The sequence below is a fragment of the Ambystoma mexicanum genome, chromosome 2q (assembly GCF_040938575.1).
Source record: "Ambystoma mexicanum isolate Mex_15411 chromosome 2q, UKY_AmexF1_1, whole genome shotgun sequence".
Classification (NCBI taxonomy): Eukaryota; Metazoa; Chordata; class Amphibia; order Caudata; family Ambystomatidae; genus Ambystoma; species Ambystoma mexicanum.
In genome coordinates this window covers 747073059-747095657 of record NC_090924.1, presented here as the reverse complement: position 1 = coordinate 747095657, position 22599 = coordinate 747073059, and the positions used below count along the sequence as shown (strand labels likewise).

At 47.1% G+C, this 22599-nt stretch overlaps 1 protein-coding gene across 2 annotated transcripts in view; it reads right to left on the bottom strand.

The window, feature by feature from the left end:
- Nucleotides 1–720: 720 nt before the first annotated feature.
- DNAJB6 (DnaJ heat shock protein family (Hsp40) member B6) overlaps nt 721–22599 on the bottom strand; it is a 739852-nt gene continuing 717973 nt past the window's right edge. For both annotated transcript variants that reach the window (XM_069647976.1, XM_069647973.1), the window contains exon 10: nt 721–2886. In XM_069647976.1, coding sequence (XP_069504077.1) covers nt 2804–2886 — 83 coding nt within the window. In that variant the 3' untranslated portion in view covers nt 721–2803. The remainder of the gene's footprint in view (nt 2887–22599) is intronic.

The following is a 22599-nucleotide window of genomic DNA, read 5'->3' as shown; positions in this document are numbered from 1 at the left end:
ATTCACTGCTGGCTACTATATCAGGTGTTACCAAAGTGGAAGAAGCGGCACCATAAAATATCTCTTTACCTACAATTATCATCAAATGGCAGTGGAGTAACTTTGCTGATCATGTTGGGGGGGGGGACATGACATCTGAAGAAAAGATGCCCCAGCCAAATGAATGGGGACACAATGGTGTGCCATGAAAGTTGGGGTGGGGGGCAAACACCCCTGCCCCCAGTGGCATTGCCAGGGGGTGGCCTGGGGGGCCAGCCCCCCCCTGTGAAACCCTGTGCCCCCCCTTGTGCCCCCTACCTTAGACGAGCAGTGACCATGTTCTCCCCTTACTTTTGTCTGTGCCCCCCTACGTTTGTCTTTGGCCCCCTCTGTGCCCCTCCTAAATTTGATTCCCTGCGACGCCACTGCTGCCCCCCCCCCCTAAAATTATGCTGTGATCAAATGGGGCTGTGCACATTATACAATGTTCCAAAAGTAATATGTTCTAAAGACACTATATTTTAAAGCCACATCACCATTCTGGCCCTTGCCCCCCAGTGCCTTTGCATGGCTGCAGGGCCTATAAGGGCAAAGATCGTTTAACTCCCACTGATGCAGTCGATTTTCCTGTAAAAGGACAAGACTTCGTCTTCTCGACCCTGGAACAAGTGAACTACTCGATTAAATGCATACATTGACTTTATTTTCACTGAAAATAAAAACGATCGTAGCCACTTCATGTAAATTGCATTCACCGTAGTTTTTATTTTGTATTGATCTAATCCACGTGTACATTCATTTTGCAATTGATACAGTCCTACATTTCCGGAAATGTGCTTTCTGCCTCCACAAACCAGGCCCTCTGAACATACTACACACAGAACATGAGGAAATATCTTTATCATGCGCATTTCCCACCCAATCAGTTTGATCACAAAATAAACGGCAGCCATTTTGAATTAGGCATAATGGCCCCCTTTACTTTTTTTCCAGTGCCTTTTCATGATTTAGTAGGAATAAAACAAGAATAGGACACTTAGGAGCCCGCAACATTCCTTTGTCCACCTGCCAGTTTGGCATCATCCGAGAGATCCATCATCCATCGCTTGGTATCACTGAGTTAGAAGTACCTGTGACCTCGCTATCAATTTAATGACTAGTACGGACATCACATACAATGTGCACACAGTGTTTAAAACGATGAATGGCATTGGTTCGGTTAATAATGGCAATGTGTCCACATAATCGCCTTTATTTTTAAAATTAGTAACACAGCACCAAACACTGAAGGGAAACCCAGTGAAAACCAAAAAACTGAACTGATCTGTTCTAATATTAACCAACAATATCAGTTACAAATAAACTGCTATTCTATTCATAAATTCAGCAGCAAATGTTGCTTCTACTCCACTTGAGGCAAGGGATCCCCTGCATCAACCCAACTTGCAAATATTAAAAAAGCAATCGGCCTTCTGGGGGGTCAGGGGCGGGGGATATATGGTGCAAACATTTCGAAACTTGGATCGGGCACATCAAAAAAGTCTTCCACTTGTATTTAGTAATGATTTAATGCGGGATAAGAAGAGGAAAAAACAATGATTAAACCTGGGAAGTCAGTTGAGAAGTATTAAGGGAGAATCTGCTGCCAAGGAAACATGCAAGAGACACATAGAGGCCGGGGACCTAGTAGTGATGACTGGGTTAAGGAAAGGCATGGGACATGCAGGGGTAATACTGTAACAATGGGTTCTATGCACAGGAGCAATGCTGCCTGACTGCAGAGAAACAATATTCAGAATTTGTTGTGTAAAATGCATATACTTTAGAGTAAAGGAACATAAAACGTGCGTGCCACTGGCGTTTTTCAGCAAATCAAGAGGCGGCAATGGGACGTAGAATTTGTCATTTTCAACACAATGTTTACGTAGGTCTGAACAAAAAAATAAATAGTTATCAAAAAATGATTTATAGTGAGAATTTACACTTGGAATTTGAATCATTTGTATTGACAAAACTATGGAGCTCATACGAGAATTGAGAAGGTGGCAGCCATTTTACTTTCACTGTGGCCTTAACCTCCTGAGTGTGGGCCTTAGGGCAAATATATGTAGAGGTGCATTGAGTGATGATGGGCATAGAGCAGGATATGTAGATGTATTAAATCATACAGGTAGGTGGTCACCAGGTTAATGGGTAGTTTCTCTATAATACAATATATACGTGATAACATTAAATAGGGTTAGTTTTCTTTACTCTTCCCGCTATCAGAAACAGTAGGATTTGCTATGTAAGCACTGGATGGATAGGACAGCCGTTCTTGGGCACGAGGGCCCTGTAAGCGTGCAGTTCAAAAGCCTTGTTCACATAACATACTCTGGTTTCCTCGAAACACTCGGATTCTACATTTTGGAGTGTTACTAATACACTTTGCTGTGAATTTAATTTAATATACTCAAATGCGCTATGCGTCCTAGTAGACCCCCAAGGAACCCAACCATCCTGCGAAACACCTTCAGATGGTTTTAGCATCAAAGAAGACAAAAACATTAACAGCGCCACCATCTTGCCAAATTAAGACAGGAAGTACACCCAAGCCCATGTTCTGAGGTGACTGATTCCGACGACTCTAATAGTGTCAGTGGCATTACCCAGCCCGGTCAACATACAAGTAATATGGCAAGCTTCATGCAGCTGATGACATGAGCCAGCATTGTCCTGTCTAAAAACTGTGGGTCATCCTGAAAAATGTACACAAAGCAAAACTGTGCTCAGGTGTTATGTTCTAGTAACATAGTGTAATTCTGTTGACATCGGTGCTCTCGTTTTAGTGATTGGCTTTGGACGACTTCTTCTTCTTCTGCTCCTCTCTTTGTTTTGGCTTCTTGCGCTTGCTGCCATCTTTGTACCCTGGGGAAACACGTCCGGTAAAAAAAACTGTTCACAAAGCCGATGTACTTAAGCATAGCAGGCACAGAATAGAACATGTTTCAAATGCTCCTTTGTGGTTAAACCCACCCAACAGATTTCGAATGCATAGCGAGGAAGAAACAAGGGCAAAGTAACTGTCTGTAGAGGGGGTGGGCATTGAAATGTGTACTTCAGACTTGTAGGAAAAGTTCTCATGAAGACCAATTGGAGCAACAACTGTAATCCCCCAAAGGAAAACTATTTTCCTTTTAGATTGATTCAACCCAGAGGAGAAATATTTTCCAAGAAAACCTACAGTGAACGAAAGGTTCTCGAGGTCACTGTGTAATTGTCCACCGTCTAACATAACTGCTCTATGTTTTAATCCCTGACTTAACGTCACATAGCCATTTATTTACTTTCCAACAAAAGTACTGAGTGAAGCTGGAAGGTCCTAGGGAAAGATAAAGCAAGGATGCAAGAAATCCATCCGCAAATAACCAGTTGGGCATTTTCATATCCATTCTGACCATCTCAAGGTAAACCAGAGTTGTCCAGTAGGCCACAAGGATGTAGGAAAATATGATGTAATGCAGGAGGAACAGGGACTCCAGGGGCCTCATTACAAGTGTGTCGGTCCAGAATTATGGTTGCCGGTTGCACCGTATGGGCACCCATTTATGGACCGCCACACTTCAATGCGTAATGGCCCCAGCCCGCAGCACCGGCTTCCGTGTTCCCATTCCCATGGAGTCCTATGCTGCTCCATGGGAATGGGGACTAATATTTTCCGGCGCCTGACTTCCTGATCCGTCAGGACTTGTATTGTCCCGTTGGCACCGGGAGGTCAGGTGCTGGAAAGTGTAACGACTCCAGTGGCAACTCGCTGGAAGCACCGGTAAGGTTACCACCGGACTCGTAATGAGGCCCCCTCTTCATAACAAAGCAGGATTATACCAAACGTGAGAACAATTCGGCACAGTCAGGAGAGACATGACAACAACAGTCCATAATATTAGTAGCTAAATTAAATAGAAGTTGGGGTGAGAGGATGTTAACGGCGAGGACAGCTCAGGTCCAGGGAGAGGATGGTGGGCAGCCGACAAGCAAAAACAATAGAATGGGATACTACACACATACGTTCACAATAGTAATCTAATATAATGTGATGTGGTCTTGTAGAGTGCACTTGTGCCATTATGGTGGCCTCGCTGAGCTTGGCTATTCAAGAAAAGAGGGATGGGTATTAACATGGTAGCGTGAGAAAGCAGATGAATATCCTGTGGCGTTGATGCTTGCAAGCCAGAAGTACCCAGATTCCTAAGTGCCAGTGTGATTTATAGTGGGTATTGGCCCAGTGATCCTCGAGTGTTTGTTTCATCCAAAAGGAGGAGCCCAGGGTCGATCAGGTGTTGGTGTGAACGTGTTAAAGTGAGCAGTGGTGTTGCTCAGTTAGCGTGTTGTGTTTTGTAGGCATTTGCTGCTGTTTGCAAGAGTTCATTGTGTGAAAAGTGTAGGGTGGATTGAGATTGAGATGATTGATATGAAGATGAGAGTTGATGGGTAGGAGGAAATGATAAGCAAGAGGGAAACCTTTGATTCCAGACTGGTTGGTCTGGTGTTGTTGGAGTGCTTGTTAATCGTCCCATTAACAAGAGCTCTTGCTATTCAGGTTTGGTTTAAAGGGCAATGGGAGACCAAATGTGTCTGATGTCCTGTGCTTCTTGGCTGCTGCCTGGAGTATTGGCCCACTGTATGCTCACAAGAATGCCTGCACCGTTCTATTTGGAGGAAGTGGTCCAATGAACCCTAAAGAGAACGATCTCTCATAGTCCTTGACTAATGAGTTGTGTCTAAATGTAAGATATCTTTGTGTAGTTTAATGAAGCAGAGGTTCTGTCTGATTTATGCTACTGAGAGCTGAGGATTGTGTGCTGTTCTTCTGTTGGTGTTAGTTAAGAATTAAGGTTTTCAAGGACTTTCTGATGATCAGGTGGATTTACTCTGTGTGCATTCGCTTTTGACATTGCTCATCAGGAGTCTGGCGATATCCCGGCGGTAATATCACTGGGATACCTCTTGCGCCAATAGCGTTACTGCTACTGGGTCCAGCACTATTAGCACCGGATCACAAGTAGCTGTACAGCAGTAAGTTCCCATCCCCCATTGGGTCCATTGGGCCCAATGGGTTGGGGGGCGCTATTAACGCCGGTGGTAATTGTGCCGGCAGTAATAGCACTGAACATGCCCAAAAACATGCAGTAAGGGGACATTTTTACTTCCAGCAAAGGTAAAACTCCCACTTACCGCCCGACTCATGATTGGGCCAACCCGTAAATGCAGCAGTAAGAGCGTTACCGCCGCATTTAAGGGCTAAGGCCCAACTCATGATGAGGCCCACTGAATTACAGAGGCGGTTGATAGCAGGCACGGACTGGCCTACAAGGCAAAAGGGCAATGCCTGAACCAGAGGAGTGTTCAAAGGGCTGGGGGATGTGTTTGTGCTTCTGAAGCTTCAGAAGACGTTTCAGTGCTGTGTGGTAGACTCTTTGTAGCCTGTTCAGTAGGTAAACTGGGAGCCAGAAGTAGAGGCTGTTGGCCTAGCCTTATCTTGAAAATGCCAGAGTGATCACTGCCATCTACCAAAACAAGATTCGGATGTTTCTGACTGATGTCAGAGACAGAGGGCAAGATCCCATTTCTTATGTCCAAGGGACTGGTGTGGGGTTAAGTGGTGTGGTGCTGCAAAGCACAAGTTCAATTTTGGTTACGATAAGTTGCAGTCTATTTGTTGGCATCTACGAGACAATGTGTGCCTGGCCTGTCATAAGATCTGGTGCATTGGATGAAGGGTTCTTTGTGAGCTTTCAGATGATCTGGGCATCATCAGCTTAGCTGTATCATGTGAGGACTGAGTTAATAATAGGTTCCAGAATTGGGACCATGCAGATGTCAAAAAGGTGTGGTGACGGATTATATCCTTCGAGTACTCTACGCATGACAGGGGCATCACCTGAAGGAGGCAATGTGTGTTGTTTTAGTCCTGTCAGTAAGGAAACAAGGATTCTGGCATAAAGTGGTTCTTTTTAATCTGATATCCTGTAATCATTTTAACAAGGATCTCATGGCTGAGAGTATGAAAAGTGGTTGAGATTTTCAGTAGGAGGATTTCACTAGATGGGATGGAGTCAGAGTTGTTTTTAAGGTTCCTATAAAGAGCATGTTGTGGATTCTGTTCCTCTCATTTGGCTCAATCCATGTTCAGATTTGTGTAGGAAGTTGTTGCTTTCGATGTGTTCGCATAGCGGTTGGTAAATAAAACTTCTCAAGGATTTTTGTGGTACACACAAAGCACATCAGGAAATTGTTGCAGCGGCACGTTTGCCACACATCCCTATATTAAATGGTCACAGCACATGCCACGTTTTTTACATGTAATTGGAGACATCCATTTGTAAAATGATACTTTCAATAAAATACGTTTGGATAAATGGTTTCCCTTAGTCGATACATGGCAAATCTCCACCTCATTTCGGGTGGTGCTGCATAACATACTGAACGTCAGTTTAAAAATAAAGAAAGAAAGAAAGGAACCTGAATAGCAAGCCAGGCTGGGGATAGGCAGGGATGAGACATAGCGTTGGAAGCAATGCAATAAGAAGTTCACAAGCACCTCAGCTAAGTTTTCTGCAGCCGGCCTTTGCATTCAGAGAGGTTCTTAGATTGCACATTTGCACAACATTCCTTGCCTGCAAACAGCCAAATATGTCCCTTTGCAGTAAAACTGGAAGATCGGGTTTGGGTTTCAAATACCAAGTAACCTCTTAAAGGATAACTGTAAAGTAACCGCAACTTGCTACAGGAGTTGCATGTGCGCAGCTGCACATCATACACTCCGAGTAGCCTCAAGTCCACCTCGTGGACTTAGTTCAGTTAAAAGCAAAAAAGAAAACAGGGATGTTCAATCAAAGACCAAAGAGAGAAGGATTAGAGCGGGGCAGAAAGCTTCACATTTTGAGAGGATGGCACCTTTGTCAAGAAAGCGGCGTGCCTGCATTGTCATAACGAAAGAATGGAACCATGCAGCTTTACATTGTGTGTCAGAATTTGATTCTAGCTAGAACAGTGTCCCAAAAGAGTTGTTCCACTCTGTAAGGATTCAAATGTGTTCTGTATACGGGCTGGGTGTGTAATGTTTATTTTCAATACAACAGTTAATTGACTTTTAAAGTGTTATCATTTGGCTGTACTGCTTTTTAAATGAAGATCTGTAATGATTAGCAGCAACTAGTAGACAAGCCTTTTTTCTGGTTCTGGAAATAAGTGCATGGCTGGGTGGCACTACTGTCTCTGATGTAAAGAACCAAAGGAATGTTGCATATGCCTTTCCCAAATGTTTACATACAAAATGATGTATGTGGAGCTGCTGAGCAGCAACTGAAATGGCTGCTTGACCCGTGAGCTCCTAATCTCCAAGGACCTCCAAAGGACCTCACCAAAAGCTGGCTGAGAGCGCATTCCTACACCTGTCCACTTCACAGATGTGTGCCATTACCTACTTCCAGCATCAGCATGAGGCTGCATGCCAGTTAAGGATTGTGCAACACACATGCCATGAAAAACACTAACTTGCTCAAGTCATGCATACCCATGCAGGACATACTAAATATGTGGAAATTGTCACCCTGTGAGTACTCACCAGCAGCTTGGATACATGTATGCAGGTAAAGGACCTGGGCATGCACTGTTGGGTTGATCCTCTCCAGGATTTGGAGGTCAAGGGGTAACACCCGATGGCAGCCTGCAGTGCGCACGTCCACTGAGGTACCTATCTCACGGGCCGCCTTTGCTGACTCCAGATCCTAAGGTTGTCCCATCGCTTCTTTGCGTTGTCCACTGTACGAACTGTAGAGGTGTGGTAGTCTTTATATGACAGATGAGGTGTCACAGAGCATGATACGAAAGCCACCAAAGAACAGGCTATGGAGGAATACTAGGCACTCCAATACAGTACGAGTGGTTAGCAGCCAGTGACACAACACCAGGCAGCATGACATGTAGAGGCTTGGCGCAAAATATGGCTGTAGGAGGCAGGAGTAACACCAAGGCACAGGTGTCTCCACTTCATGCACAAGGCAGCAGTGACAAAATCAGAGGAGTTTGTCACTGCCCTGTGCACGTAAATTCTGCACCTCCAACCTGCAGGTACCTTCCCTGGCATGCACTGAAGTGCCGATATTTTTGGGGGGATAATGCATATTTCCTGCCGTGCACAGAGGCAGAGATATTTAGAGGTTAGCACGTGATTTTCCTGTCATGCGCAGAACCACTGATATTCTGGGGTACCACATGGTTCTCCTGCCATGCACGGATGAGGGGATATTTAAGGGGTACCATGCGGGTTTGCAGGCAGCGATATTTGGGGTTACTTTTCCTTGAACACGGCCTGCACCATGAGTGAGAGGGTGTCGCAGGAGGTACGAGGGCAGGAGAAGGGTCCACCTGCTAAACGTGGTGGTGAGCCTTCAGGTGCCCCAGTACAACCAAGGCCCACAAGGGCTAAGAGGGCCAAGACTGCAGAGCAGGCACAGGCAGCACCCTAGAGAGAGCACAGGTTAAGGAGAAGGTGCCACCAAGGAAAGAGGCACTTCACAGATGAGGAGTTAACAATCCTCACTGATTACATCAACAAACAGCATGTCGACTTGGACCATTGGGCTGGTAGTACCCTTCGTGGAGAGGATGGGTGACCTCATGAGGCAGGCCAAGGGGAAGCTTGGTGGCAATGTGGCTTCTGCCCAGGTTACTGGAGGTGGATCACCAAATGTGGATGAGCGGACTCCATTTGAAGAGGTCACCAGTGGCCTCATCAGCAGTGAGTAGGTGGTTGGCATGGTAGGCATGGACACTTAAGCAGCCACATCAAGTGAGTGTCATGTGGACAGGGGGGCCGTTGCGCTTGGTTAAGATGGCTGCCTGAGCACGGCGCTCTGTGACGGGGAAGATCCTTTTCGCAGACCCTGCCTCGATACTGCCACGTTATGTGCTGCAGTCTGGTGGATCGCTTGTCTAGGATCTACTGATCCTCCTGCTCGCTCGGTGTCTTCTGGAGAGGAGCTGAGGTAGAGATCCCTGCAGTGCAACGGGGCCCCGCCTGGACACACTCTGCTACACCGCTCCCGAATACGCAAGCACCGGGGACCCTGAGGCCGGCGGGGGGAGGGGAGGGGAGACCGCCACTCAGCGCGGCGCGCCCTTCTCAAACTGCTCTCAGCAGTCATAGCTGTGGTCCCAGGCCCCCTTGCTCCCCTCTACCGACACGGTCTCCACTATGGACCTGCCAGGGCTTCTTCCATTCTCCCTCTGCTCCTGCTGGCTCCCGCCTTCGATCCACCGTTCCAGAACCGCAGCCCTGGAGACACCGCCCAGGCTCCGACATCTGCTGGGAGCCCCGCGGACCACACCGTTCCGGAGCCGCGGCCCTGGAGACACCACCCAGGCTCCGACATCTGGTGGGAACCCCCGCAGACTAGGCGGGGCCTCCGGCTGTCGACTCCTCTGATGTGCTGGAGCTCGGAGCCCCGGAGGCATTGATCCACTTTGAGGTGGCGCGCAGAGGGAGGCGCTGCCCCCCTTCCATCAAGATTTAAGTTACGGGGGCCCCTGCATCCATTGCCACTCCCCAAGTTACCACTCATATGGAATGGTGCCTACTTTGCCTTTATCAACACTTTTTAGAGCACTAAAGGCAGCATAAAAAAACCTACATAACGGTACAGTGCTGGACTGGCCCATGCTGCACTTCGCATCATTCAGCAACCTGGACATTACCACGGTCCTGCTCCTGGCTCCTGATGACCCTGTGAGCCCACTGCCTGTGGTTCATTATGCACCAAATAAACGGTGGATCCCCCATATGCCGCTAGCCTGTTGAACTGAGAGCACCCTGCACGCCATACTGCCCTGAAGTCCACGCTGCATGGCCTTCCTTTGTGGCAGTGGCATCCACACCACCCTGAACCTCGGCACTCACCCGAGGATACCCCCCGACTGGGCAGGGCCCCCTCTTCAGTTGGCCCACTGCCACCCTGTGTGGTCCACAACGGTGATCCCGCCGATTAGAAGACGTGACAACACAGAAGAGGCACTACTCTATCCACACACCGGGGCGTGGGGTGCAGAGCCCCCACTACCTACAATACCAAGAGCAGTATAGTCGCATCTACCAGGCTAACTCCACTACTGCACTACCGGTATAACTACAAAGCAGAAACTGGGATAAGACTCCAGCACCGCAGAGTTACTCTGGGCTGAGCCCACTGCACTGCGCAATGCTCAAAAGTCTCGCACTCGAAGAGGTGCTGCCGCGCTCGGTGGTCTGGTGACTCGTGGGCTGGGCTCCAGGTCGGGAAGCCCCTACACTTGGAGTGGGACCCGGTGCTCAGGCGTAGCTGGCCACTTACACCGGCCCATGCCCCCGGGCCCACCCTTCGCTGACACTATGAACAAGGGATCGGGTGCAGGCAAGAAAAAGAGCTCTCTAAATATGTTTGCAAAGACTCCAGCTAAGCCAACAGTGGAATTACCTGAGGAGACCCCCGCAACATCGGCCCCACTAGCCCCCGATGACTTGCAAAAAATGTTAGAATACATCAACAAGGGGTTCACTACTCTTCACACCAAGCTGGATGACATGAATTGCACCATCTCATCCATAAAGGCGCATATTGAGAAAACTGATGGCCGGGTGGCAGAGATTGAAACAAGGATGGGTGCAGCTGAAGACGATTGTGGTTCCCTACGGGCCACGGTCTCCTCGCTGTCTACCCGAATGCTGGCGGTGTAAAAAAAGAATGATGACTTAGAGTCCCGTTCAAGGCACAACAATCTACGCATAGTTGGAGTGCCCGAGGACAATATTAACGAGCCCATGGAAGACTTTGTGGAGCACATGTTGCTGTCAGTTCTTGATTCTCTGAAACTTTCCCCGCAGTTTGTGGTGGAACGGGCCCACCGTTCCCTGACTGCAAAACCTAAGCCTGGAGTACCGCCATGCCCCATCATTGCCAGGATCTTAAATTTCCCCGACCGTGATGCTCTTCTGAGAGCGGCAAGACTCAAGGGGGAGTTGCGGATGGGGGCAGCGAGGATCCATCTCTACCCTGATTTTTCGGTGTCGGTGCAGCAGGAGTGTAAAACCTTCATGGCACTAAAAAGAAGACTCTGTGATCAGGGGGTTAAGTACTCCATGTTATTCCCTGCCAAATTAAGAATAGAACACTCTAATCAAACATTCTTCTTCACGATCCCGGAGGAGGTCTCGAAGTTCATAGATGAACATTTCCAAGGCTGATACTTGACCACCGACATGGCACCTATGTAGCCCAACCACATTGCGCCAACTCCCTGCCAGGAAACGTGCCCACAGAGGCACCCACGCACAGCTGGAGCTATATTGCAGGGAATGCATCGGCAACTCAATATTGTTGTTCCACTGAACTGTTGATCTTCCATTTACGCAGACTATAATAACATCATTCAATCAAGACTGCGGTATTGAAAATCTCCTTATACATCCTCCAGTCCGATGCGTCATCGCCAGGCCAGCCAACAGGCCCCCAGGCGCTGATGCCGACGAGTTTGTTATTACTATGGTTCTATTGGGTTGTCATTCCTCTGGTTGGGGGAGGGATGTGGGTGGGGGGAGGGGGAATTGGAAGTTATGTTAAAAAGGACTTGACGACCACAGAAGATGCCACGCATACCACTTTATTATGTCACGGGCTTGGGGATGGCACGATGTGCCTGCCCCCGTTGGGCTGCCTATGGCTACTGCCACTCCACACCCCGGAAATCAACCAACACCCCCATACAAATGGCTGATAGTAGCTTGGCATTCATGAGCTGGAATATAAGAGGCCTGGGTAACTAAAAAAAAATGAGGCAGATACAATTGTACGCGGAGCGTCATGACATTAATGTCCTATGCTTACAAGAGACCCATGCCCGATCGAAACAATGCGAGAAGTTTGCTAAACAATGGGTCCCTCAAAGGTACTTTACCAACTATTCTACCCAAAGTCGAGGTGTCCTAACTTTGATACACAAGAGCCTATAGTTCTCATGTAGTCATTCACAGATAGACCCGCAAGGGAGGTATGTACTAATCCATGGTAAATTACAAAATCAAGAGGTAGTCATCCTAAATATCTAGGGTCCGAAAATCGATGACCCCGATTTCTACTTACACCTAGCCTCAGTGTTGGAGAGTTACCCTCTGGTCCCGATCATATGGGGTGGTGATTTCAACACAATACTTGACGTCAACCTAGACAGATCAGGCTCTAGGCCCCGCCAACTATCCAGGGTAGCCCACGCAATTTTCACTACGCTTCCTCGTTTGGCTGTTGTAGACGCCTGGCGACTCATGTACCCTGACTCCCGCACATACTCCTACTATTCCACAGTGCATGATTCACACTCCAGGATAGATAGATGGCTTATATCGGACATATTGGTCAGGTCCCTGTCCCACCTAATGATCCTCCCTAGAACTTTATCTGATCACTCACCAGTGATTATTTCACTTAATTGGGGGCAAGACTATGATAAAACAAGACAGTGGAGAATGAGCCCTCACGTCCTACTCGACTAAGCCTTCGCTTCTGAACTTTAATCCTCCATCGAGGAATTCGTTGAGATTAACACCAACTCTGTCCCATCACAGGCTACTCTCTGGGAATCAAATAAAGCATACATCAGGGATATTGCCATCTCCAAAGGGTGTGGTATCCTGAAGGGAATCCGCATGGAGATCGCTGGTAGCGAGTCGACCCTGGCTGCCCTCGAGACCCAATATGCCCTCGATCAGGCTCCTAAAACGTTGGCACGACTGGGGTCTGGACTAGACACATTCCACACCCTAGCAGAACGGGAGGTCAAATTTATAGACAGCCCAAACTCAGTTAAGAAATATGGCGAGGGAGAACGGCTGGGTCGACGGCTCGCCAGGTTGATTCACCGAGAATTCGGAGACCCCAACATACCGGCGATAGAGAGACCAGACGGAACACTAGCCACGTACCCACAAGACATCAACTCGGAAATCCTATCATTCTACACCTCCTTATACTCTAAAGTTGATGGCCCCCAGGTATCTGAAATCGACTCTTATTTAGAAAACCTCCATCTCTCGGTCCTTTCCATTGATGCTAGCATTTTCCTGGAGAGACCGTTTACACCAGAAGAACTCACGGAAGCCATTGAATCATTGGCATCGGGTAAGGCCCCTGGCCCAGATGGCCTCCCCATCAACCTGTATAAACGCTTCAAATCGCTCCTAGTCCCACACCTATTAACCCTATGGGAAGAGGCATGTGAGAAGGGCATACTTCCTCCCTCGCTCCGAGAGGCGATGATAAAAGTTCTTCTTAAACCTGGCAAAAACCTCACCCAATGTGGCTCATACCGCCCCCTTTCACTAATCAACAGTGACGTCAAAATATATGCTAAAGTGCTGGCTATTCGACTGGCCTCATTCATGCCCCACATCATTCATCCTGATCAGACAGGATTTGTCCCAGGCAGATCCACCGCCCTGAACCTGAGAAGGCTCTTTAATGTGATCAGTAGGATTGGTCCAGAGGTGCAGGCGGTGGCGGCCACCCTAAACATGCAAAAGGCATTTGACTCGGTGTCGTGGGAATATCTATGGCAAGTCCTCGAGAAGTGCAAATTTGGCCCCAACTTTCGATTAAGTTGCTCTATACTGACCCATCGGCAAGGGTCCACACGGAAGATAGATGCTCCTCTCCCTTTCAGATAGCCAGGGGAACACGGCGGGGCTGTCAATTCTTCCAGCTGATATTCGCTATAGCCATGGAACCCTTCGCCGACATGATGCGTCAGTCACACTCTCCTAAAGGCTTACGTACTGCGGGTCAAGACGACATTGTTTCCCTGTATGCCGATGATGCCCTCCTTTATATTCGCTGCCCAGAAACCAACCTTGCCCCTATCCTGGAAGATGTGGTCTGCTTCGGACACATATCCGGTCTAAGAGTAAACTGCTCTAAATCTGTCCTATTCCCACTCACAGATTCCACACTACCCCCCTCTGAACTGGGTGGATTCACATGGTCCCAATCCAACATTACTTACCTGAGGGTGGTGTTCTCCCGGCATACGGCGAAGCTATGTGAAGACAACTACTGTAATTACCTCATGCACTTGGCCACTAAAACAGAGGGTTGGGCTAGACTCCCTATTCCTTAGCGGGTCAGATAGGCATACTTAAAATGGTGTTACTGCCCCAACTCCTTTACCGATTTACGAATCTTTCCCTGTGGCCAGGCGATGATTTTTTCCGATCGCTGCGCCGTATAACCAACACCTTCCTATGGCACTCCGGTGCAGTCCGACTCAAGTTAACTACACTGACCGCCCCTAAGGAACTGGGTGGGTTTGGCGCCCCTGACTTTGCCAGATATTGGTTAGTGGCTCAGGCACAATTTTCCTCCTACAGGTTTAAGACCACTGACCCCCCTCCACATGTCCGCCTAGAGAAACGAACGGTCAGTGATCGTGAAATTGGATCCCTTATTCTTAAACCTGTCCCAGCTGACCCAAACTCAGCTGATCCTGTAGCCAGCATATCCTTGGCTCTCACTAAGATCTGGAAACTGGTTGAAACACCACACCCCTTCCACGGGGACCTCCCGCTTTGGAACTTCTTTCCCGATGTCCCAAATATCCCACAATCCATAGTGTCTCGCTGGGCCGATTCAGGCTTCCTGGTACTACGGGATATGTATGAACAGGGCAATTTCCTTGAATGGGCAGACCTCCCAATTCCCCTCAAGCGGAAGCCTTCGGCATGGTTATAATACTCTTCCCTCCGGAAAAATCTCAAGACCAGATACCCCAACTTCCCTACAATACCACCGGATAAGCCCATAATTGAAGAACTGTGCACCTTTGACTGCTTCAGAGGGAAGGTATCAAGGCTCTAAACCCTACTGCAGACTAAGGCTACCCCCTCCTTTAGTAAACTGAGATGCAGGTGGGAGGAGGACCTTGGGGTTGAGGTCACTGACAAACTATGGTCCCAGATGTGTGCTCGCACCCACAACGTATCATATAACTCCCGGTTTAAACTAATACAATTTAAAGTGTCGCACAGATACCATCACACTCCGGGCAGACTACACCATATGTTTAGTGAACTTCCTTCCAGCTGCCCTAGATGTGGTGCGGATCATGCCCCCTACATCCATATGATCTGGAGCTGCCCGCGGCTTACGCAATATTGGACCGAAATATGCACCACACTGTCTGCCATACTAGATTACACCATAGCTCCATCCCCAATGCGATGTCTCTTCCATGACTTCCCCCAACTGGGTCGTGATTCAAAAAAACTGGCTGGACTCTGCATGATATTGGCTGTACGCTGCATCTTGATGAACTGGCTCCGCCCCAGAGCACCCACATATGCACATTGGCTCAGGACAGCCACGTGGGCACACGACACTGAGGAGGCCTGGGGAGCACTGCAACATCCGCACTTAAGGCCAAGAGACATTTGGCTGAGATTTCGCAGTTATATGTCCGCCACGACCTCGAACTCGGACACTGAATCCTCTACCCCTGGCCTCTTCCCGCACAGCTGTCATCCCATGAATAGTGAGTCTTAAGCTTTACTCCCATGCCTTCACCTAGTTCCCTGACCCTCTTGATACACCCGAAAGCCAGCACTTTATTGTGAAGTATGCATTTCTGTAATGATGTGTCCTGTTGTTATGCTGTGAGCATCTCTGTCGTTTTGTATGTCGTCAAGTCGAATAAATAAAGTTTCAAAAAAATAAAAGTGAGTGTCATGTGTGCATGATATATGTTTTCCTCAACACATGATATGCTATCACATATTGTAGTGTAGTGTGTTGGGGTCCTGCTCACCCATCCATTAGTACTATAGTAATGCATCCATGGACACTTTCATTGCAAGTCGTGCATCCTGGAAGGTGGATGCTTGAACCATGTTTACGATTGATATTGATCTTACAGCAGACATTACTGTATACAGTATTTTTAGAATTGTTGCTATATGTGGCAACGGCCTGCAAGACACATGTCATCGGACACACTCACAGTGTCCTGCTTGTGGACGGTGCATTGTGAACACTAATTGTGACTTATATGGAATAACAATGAGCAGTGGCCCATGTCAGAGTCAACCATTCACAAGCCCTGGCGTTCAGTAGACGTGGATGAGCAACGTCAGTGAGAAGTCACACGAGGGTGTGTGCCAGACAGAAGTTGCAGTGGTGGGCAAAACGAGGTTTGATGATGTTCACTCCACATTTGGAGTGTCAATTATTCAGTGATCATGCAAGTGCATACTGATCATATCCATGTTGCACTCTCCTCACACATGGTCAAGATGCATGTGAGCGTGGGTACATACAAACCTGGCCTTGACAAATCTGGCAAATGGGGTGATGGGGATGTTGGAAACACAATTTCCTACATGCAAGTTTTGCCAGCTTGAGAAAACATGATACTTCCACATGTTGCAAGTAGGCATGGATCAAGTAGAGGAGGGGCTCAGCAATTCAGCACGGAACTCCATCTGTCTTCTGTTAGACTTTCCACTCTCATTCATGTATGTATGTATGTATGTATGTATGTATGTATGTATATGCGTGTGTGTATGTATGTATGTATGTGTGTGTGTATAGTTGCCTAATCATCCAATCTGTGGCTTGATACAGGACCTAATGTCCCCCGACATGATTTCACAGAGCATTGTATGTTAGGCTCCAGTGCCTTCCACATTTCTGAATGCCCGGTTTCAATGGTGTGGCTGACCCTATTGTGTCTCTAACTTTGTGCAGGGGAGGATGCAGGGGAGGAGGAGGAGGAGGAGGAGGCAGACAAGGAGGTGGATGAGGCACAAACATCTACCAGTGCAGCCCGGGATGCTGTGCATGGTGAGAATCCCTATGTGTTGCAGACCATCATCTGGAGGTCTGCCGACTCTTCTTCCAGTGATGCTGCCTCATCTGATGTGGAAGGCATACTGATGGACTTGGTGGCGAGTCCACCACTGAGTAGTCCAAATGCCAAAGAGCTCCTTGAGGCTGCTGAGTCATAGGAAGAGAGCCAGGAGACACTGGGCATTGCAGTGGAGAGGCCTGCTTCATTGGTAGATTCTGTGTCTGCAAGTTTGGTACCATCATGGAGTCAGCAGCGGAGGTTGATGTCTGTGAGAGGGTTGTAGGCTGCCAGCCTATGACACTGCACTCACTATGACAGGCCGAGGCTCCAGCATCCTGGCTTGGTAGGATACACACACATGGTGAACGTGTGCCTGCTGGACACTTGGAGTCGGAGGAGAAGTTGCTGGGTGCCCACCTGGAAGAGGTCCTGCAAGAGATGGCCAGACACATCCATCGCCTGGCAGAAAATGTCATCTCCTCCAATTCCACAATCACTGACGAACTATGCCTATTGCGGAAGGAGAGGAGAGAGGACACAAACACCAGAGCCAGGCGACTCGCGAGGAGGGTTCCACCTATGGCAATTCCTGCCACAAGAGATGGCCACCTCGAGGCAAACCCTGCATACAAAGCTGTTTGCCTCTAGGGCAGGCCAACATCAAAACACGGATTCCTTGAGACAAACTATGCATGAGGAAATGTTGGCTTTAAGGGAAATCCGCTGTGCAGACACAGATTCCTTGATACAATCTCTGCATGAGGAGATTTTGGCCTCAAGGGCCCTCCAGCGCCAATAGATTTCTGCCTTGCTGCAAACAATCAACATGTAGTTGGAGATGTTAAGGGTCACCATGCATGCTAACTCTTTGGCCACTAGCGATAGCATCATCAGGACCTTGTTGCAATAAGGGTCCTCATGCATGCATCTCTCTCATGAGTGGCCATAGCCAATGATGATTAGGCTTTGATATGATATGATTGTTTATGTATGACATTTATGGTCACAGTGCACCATCTGAGGATCCACCTCAGGATGGGGGATCCAAGTGAACCACCCGGATGATGCCATTGGTCATGTCCACACACATCCCTATCCTCTTGCCACCAGCACCCCTTCTTCAAGCACCCTGATGTCTATGGAGGGAGCACGGATCCTTTACCCTTTATTTATTTACCCCATACAAGGTGGACTGTATTTGTTGTCTCGTGTCAGGGCCATTGTGCTTTAGAGGGCAGTGACTGAATTGCTCATGCTACTGGGCACATTTTCGAGTTGTGGTCTGGACATGTGGCAAATGCTCAGTGGCCATGCTCAGGGGAGTCAATTGACATGGTGCTGTGACAGCCTCCCACATACAGGTGAACATTCCATTCAACATTGATGTGTATAAGTGCAGTCTGTCAGACGGACTCCTTCAGCTGGTCCAAACAAATGTCCAATGTTTTTTCAGGTATCTTGCCTCATATAGCACCCACACTCTCTGAGAGGACACCCTGAGCACCTTATTTTAAACCAAGTCACCATTCTAACTCTGGACACTGGCCCTCCTTAGCACCAATGTGGATGCCCAGTGTTAGGTGGAGGTGGTGAGAGATTCACAAGACAGCAGTACCACCAGGTAAGGTTGTGCACTATCATGCATTTTCATGGGTGGTGACATATGCATCCCAGTAGTGGCATGATTTGGCACACATAGGGTTGAGCATGTATAATTACATATGGTGATGAAATGGTGATGGTGACTGGCACTGAAGATGTGAGTTGATCGGTATCACACCACAATACTGCAGCCCATCATTGCGAAGCTCAAAATAACTAATTTCGAGAGCACCATTTCACTGTATATATATTTGTGGGGAGGTGGGTAAAGTTAATTAAAAAGGTGGATGGTTATGGCAGGGAACTCCAGTGAAATGGGGTAAAAACTATGTTTAGGTATTTTGGGCTTCGACATTTTTTTTTCAAAGTGATCACATAGATCTGAGTTGTCCTACATAATTATGTATGTGCATGTCTCCTTGATCAGCTATGTATGTGCTTTGTGTTATTGGTTACACAGCCAGTCTCCTCAGGATGTTCCTGTGCACATGTTTTTGATGAGGGCTGATGCAGTAGTTTCTTTTTGGTGTGGTATTACATTTACACTCCAGTCATGTCGGACTTCCATGCCATCTGCTGACATTTGCCATGTCAAGTAGTCACTACATGATCAGGGTTGGACTGGCCTTTCAGGAAGTCTGCACATTTCCTTGTAGGCCCCTGTACTCTGGGCCTCTTAAGTGTGGTATTTCCACATTTTCTCATCAGGAACAGGTTGTCCTTGTTGAAAAAATGTGATATGGGGCAACTATGAGAATGATTACAAGGGCCTCCTATGGTTCCCAGTCCACCCCGGTGCATGATGCATGAGCATGCAACACACCTGACTCTCACAATCCACGTAAGAGGACGATCCAGCTGGCAAGTATGCATGTGGATGATGTGTGAAGTATGTGGTGCATTGCTGGTGAGGTGCAGGTGTAGGAGGCCTAAAAGTGTTTCTCATGTGAAATGTGTAATGTTGCTGCTGTGTTGCATTGATGTGATCAAGAACTGTTGATGGTGAAGGGTATGTAACCCTACATAATATTTTTATGTTTGTGTGTTCTGTGGGTGACTACGTTGCATTCTGAAAGATTTAGGAGGCCTCTTCATGATTGGACAAGGGACATGCTTCAGGTATCAGAGACATGCATGAGGAGGGGGTGAGTGGGCAGCTGTTGGTTTTCCCCATTGCAGGAGCACGTTCATGGCAGTGGTGAGTGGAGGTGATCAGGACCAGCAGTAACGGTGCAGAGGGACTGTGATGAATCCTATGGATCCCTCACTAAAACCCTGCCGAAAGTCTCCCCCCAGTGGGCCAGGGAAAGGCATATGTTTCCTGATCCTGACCTTGGGGGTGGTGTACTGAGGAAGGATCACCTGGGAGGAGACAGGGCCCAGGGTAGTGAGGAGATCCCATGGAGAGAGATGCAGTATTTGTCCTTTGAAAGGGATAACCTTTTAAAATTGCAACAAATGTAATGGCCTACTGTTGTTATTATGTATCTGAGCCACCTATACAATCTGTGGATATAGGCACAAGGGACATAAAACCTGAACAAGCCCTAAGAACAGAGAGACCATTCAAGGCACGTGAAGATACTAATTCTCCTTACTGCCAAAGGACTAATGGAAGGGAATTTAAAAATGTCACCTTAAACAAACTGTCTTGATCTGTAAAAATTAATTCTGATGGTTCATCCCTGAATACTGTTAAGGGAAATAAACATGCTCTTAAAACTAAGAAGTTGTCAAAAAGACCTAATTCTGCAAAGACGACAAGACCCATAATCCTATGAGTACTGGGATGAGGAAGAGGGCTGAAGAGGCGTGTTGTAGTAGTAGTCAGGCAATTAAGCCTGATAGCCCACACCTAAGGGAAGCTAGAAGGCTTAAAAAGGCCCCCTCAGGTGCACGCAACAGAGATGAGCTAGAACTGTGGCTGGAGTGTATACGGCAGAAGCAGAAGTCGAAGGAAGAAGGCACAGTGTTGGCAATCCAGGTAGAAGTGGGAGAACCGAAGGGACACCTGGACTTTGATACAGCAGATTTCACCTGCTTGTCCTGAGAGGGTCTTGTTCCCCCACACTCTGATATGCAGATGCTGCACAGCAGAAGGAATGAAGAAAGACTGCCTATCCACATGTGATGCCTGTAGGCTCCGGCGCATTATAAGAAGATAAATAAAAATTAAAAGGATTATAATTGCAGAGATTGCTCAGCAGGAACTGTGTCAGAGACTGTGTCCTGAAGTTGTGTTGAAGCCGACAGTCTCAGGAGTGAGAAGGCCTCTGAATTTACATGGTTGAACCAAAGACACCTTCAGCAAGGAAGGGTATGGGTCCATAGTGAAGCCGCCAGAATTTGTATAGCCCATGCAGAAAGGAACACAGAAGCTGGTGAGTTTGACCGGGGGTTCTGTTTCCATGCACAAACACTGCCGGCAACAGTATCCAGCTAAATAAGCACTTGTGCAAGAGTAGAAGCGATGCAAAGTGGAGTATTGAGTCTTTAACAATGGAACACTTGAATTGTATCACTCACATGTGATCAGTATTCTCTCTCTTCATTCGTGTAAAGAGAATACACAGTGAAACACAATTGTTGAACTGAAACTTGTAAAAAGCACAGAAAGGAGTGGTCAGGTCTGCCTAATAAAGTTTCTAGGAGGAGGAGTGACCTCTGAATCTTTTATTCAAGCAGTCAACAATTATACAGAGAGAAGTCAAGTGTTTAAACACTGTTATTGTGAATTGGAGAGAGCAAGCATTGTCCGACCCAAGAGCGAACACAGTATTTTCCCAATTAAGACTGAAACCAGCCTTTCACCGTGACAAAGAACAGTCTAAATATGACACTGAGTCAAATATAACATTAACATTGCCTAAAACCAGGGTGTGCAAGCATTACCTGAAGCTAAGAGAGTGGCCACAAAGCTTCTGGGTAATTATTCTGGCTAACAGTAGACAGAGGGATAAAGCCAATGTTAGCGAAGGTAAACTTCCTTACTTGAAGGTGTTGAAGTACCAGAAAGTGCATTTTGTTCTGAAGACAGTTCAAAATGACAAAGTATTGAAGCTTTGGTAGTACATTTTTGCAGACAGCCAGATGAGGCAAAGAGGCTACTCTTCTGGAAAAAGAATATTCAGAGGAAGAGTGCCTTGCCTACTTGTAGGTGTTGGAGTATGCGAAAAGGAATCTTGTCATAATTGAAAACTGTTTACAGTCACAAGTACTGAAGCTGTGGCGGTGTCACAAAATACTGAAACTGTGGTGGTGTATTTGGTTGTCAGTAGATATGAGAATTCAGTAGCACAATTCAAACAGTATGAGGCAGAGGAGTAGACCCCCATGGTAAAGTCTTGTAGAGGTTGTTCAATGTTGGAAGTTGCTGAAGTGGAAGTAGAAGTAGAAGTGCTGTGAAACTATCCTGACAAAAATACCTACTGTGACTCCTAATCTTGTAAAAAGAGACATACTAATTGTTAACCAAAAACTGTGTTTCATTCACATTTGCAGAAATGATATTTACTTTAATTTAACAAAGCACTGTGGCATTTCTTCTTGGACCACTGGAAATTGTGGCAAAGCATTGTGGATAGTAATGACATTGATGCTATTTTGAGGAAGTGGAAAGTCTTTTATTTCTACAAGAAGAGACGTTTTTCTGTTGTTCGAACTTTGGTTAACAGAACTTTACATTGCCATTGAAGGAGCCAAGAACTAAACTGAGACTGTATAACAAACATGGATTCACTTGTTTCCTTTTTGTTGAACATTGAACTGAATTACCTGGAAACCTGGGGAAAAGGAGTTCACGCAGGTTACCAAGAGAGACTGTGAATATCATTGTTGATGTTACTATGAATTGCCATATATTTATTTATGTATTTGATGTTTAAGTGTGAGGGCCAGATATCCTATGTTAGAGTGTTTTACTTTAGTTTTGATAGGCAGGGAATTCCTCACCAGAGTAGGGATAGTGAGGAGTTTAAAAACATGAATAATTTAATAAAATGGCATATTTCAAATAATCCAAAAGTGGTCTGCCTCAAATTTCTGACCCCTCACAGGATCCATCATCAAGATGACTGTGAGGTGAGCCATTTTTGTTGCACTTGATGCATGTGA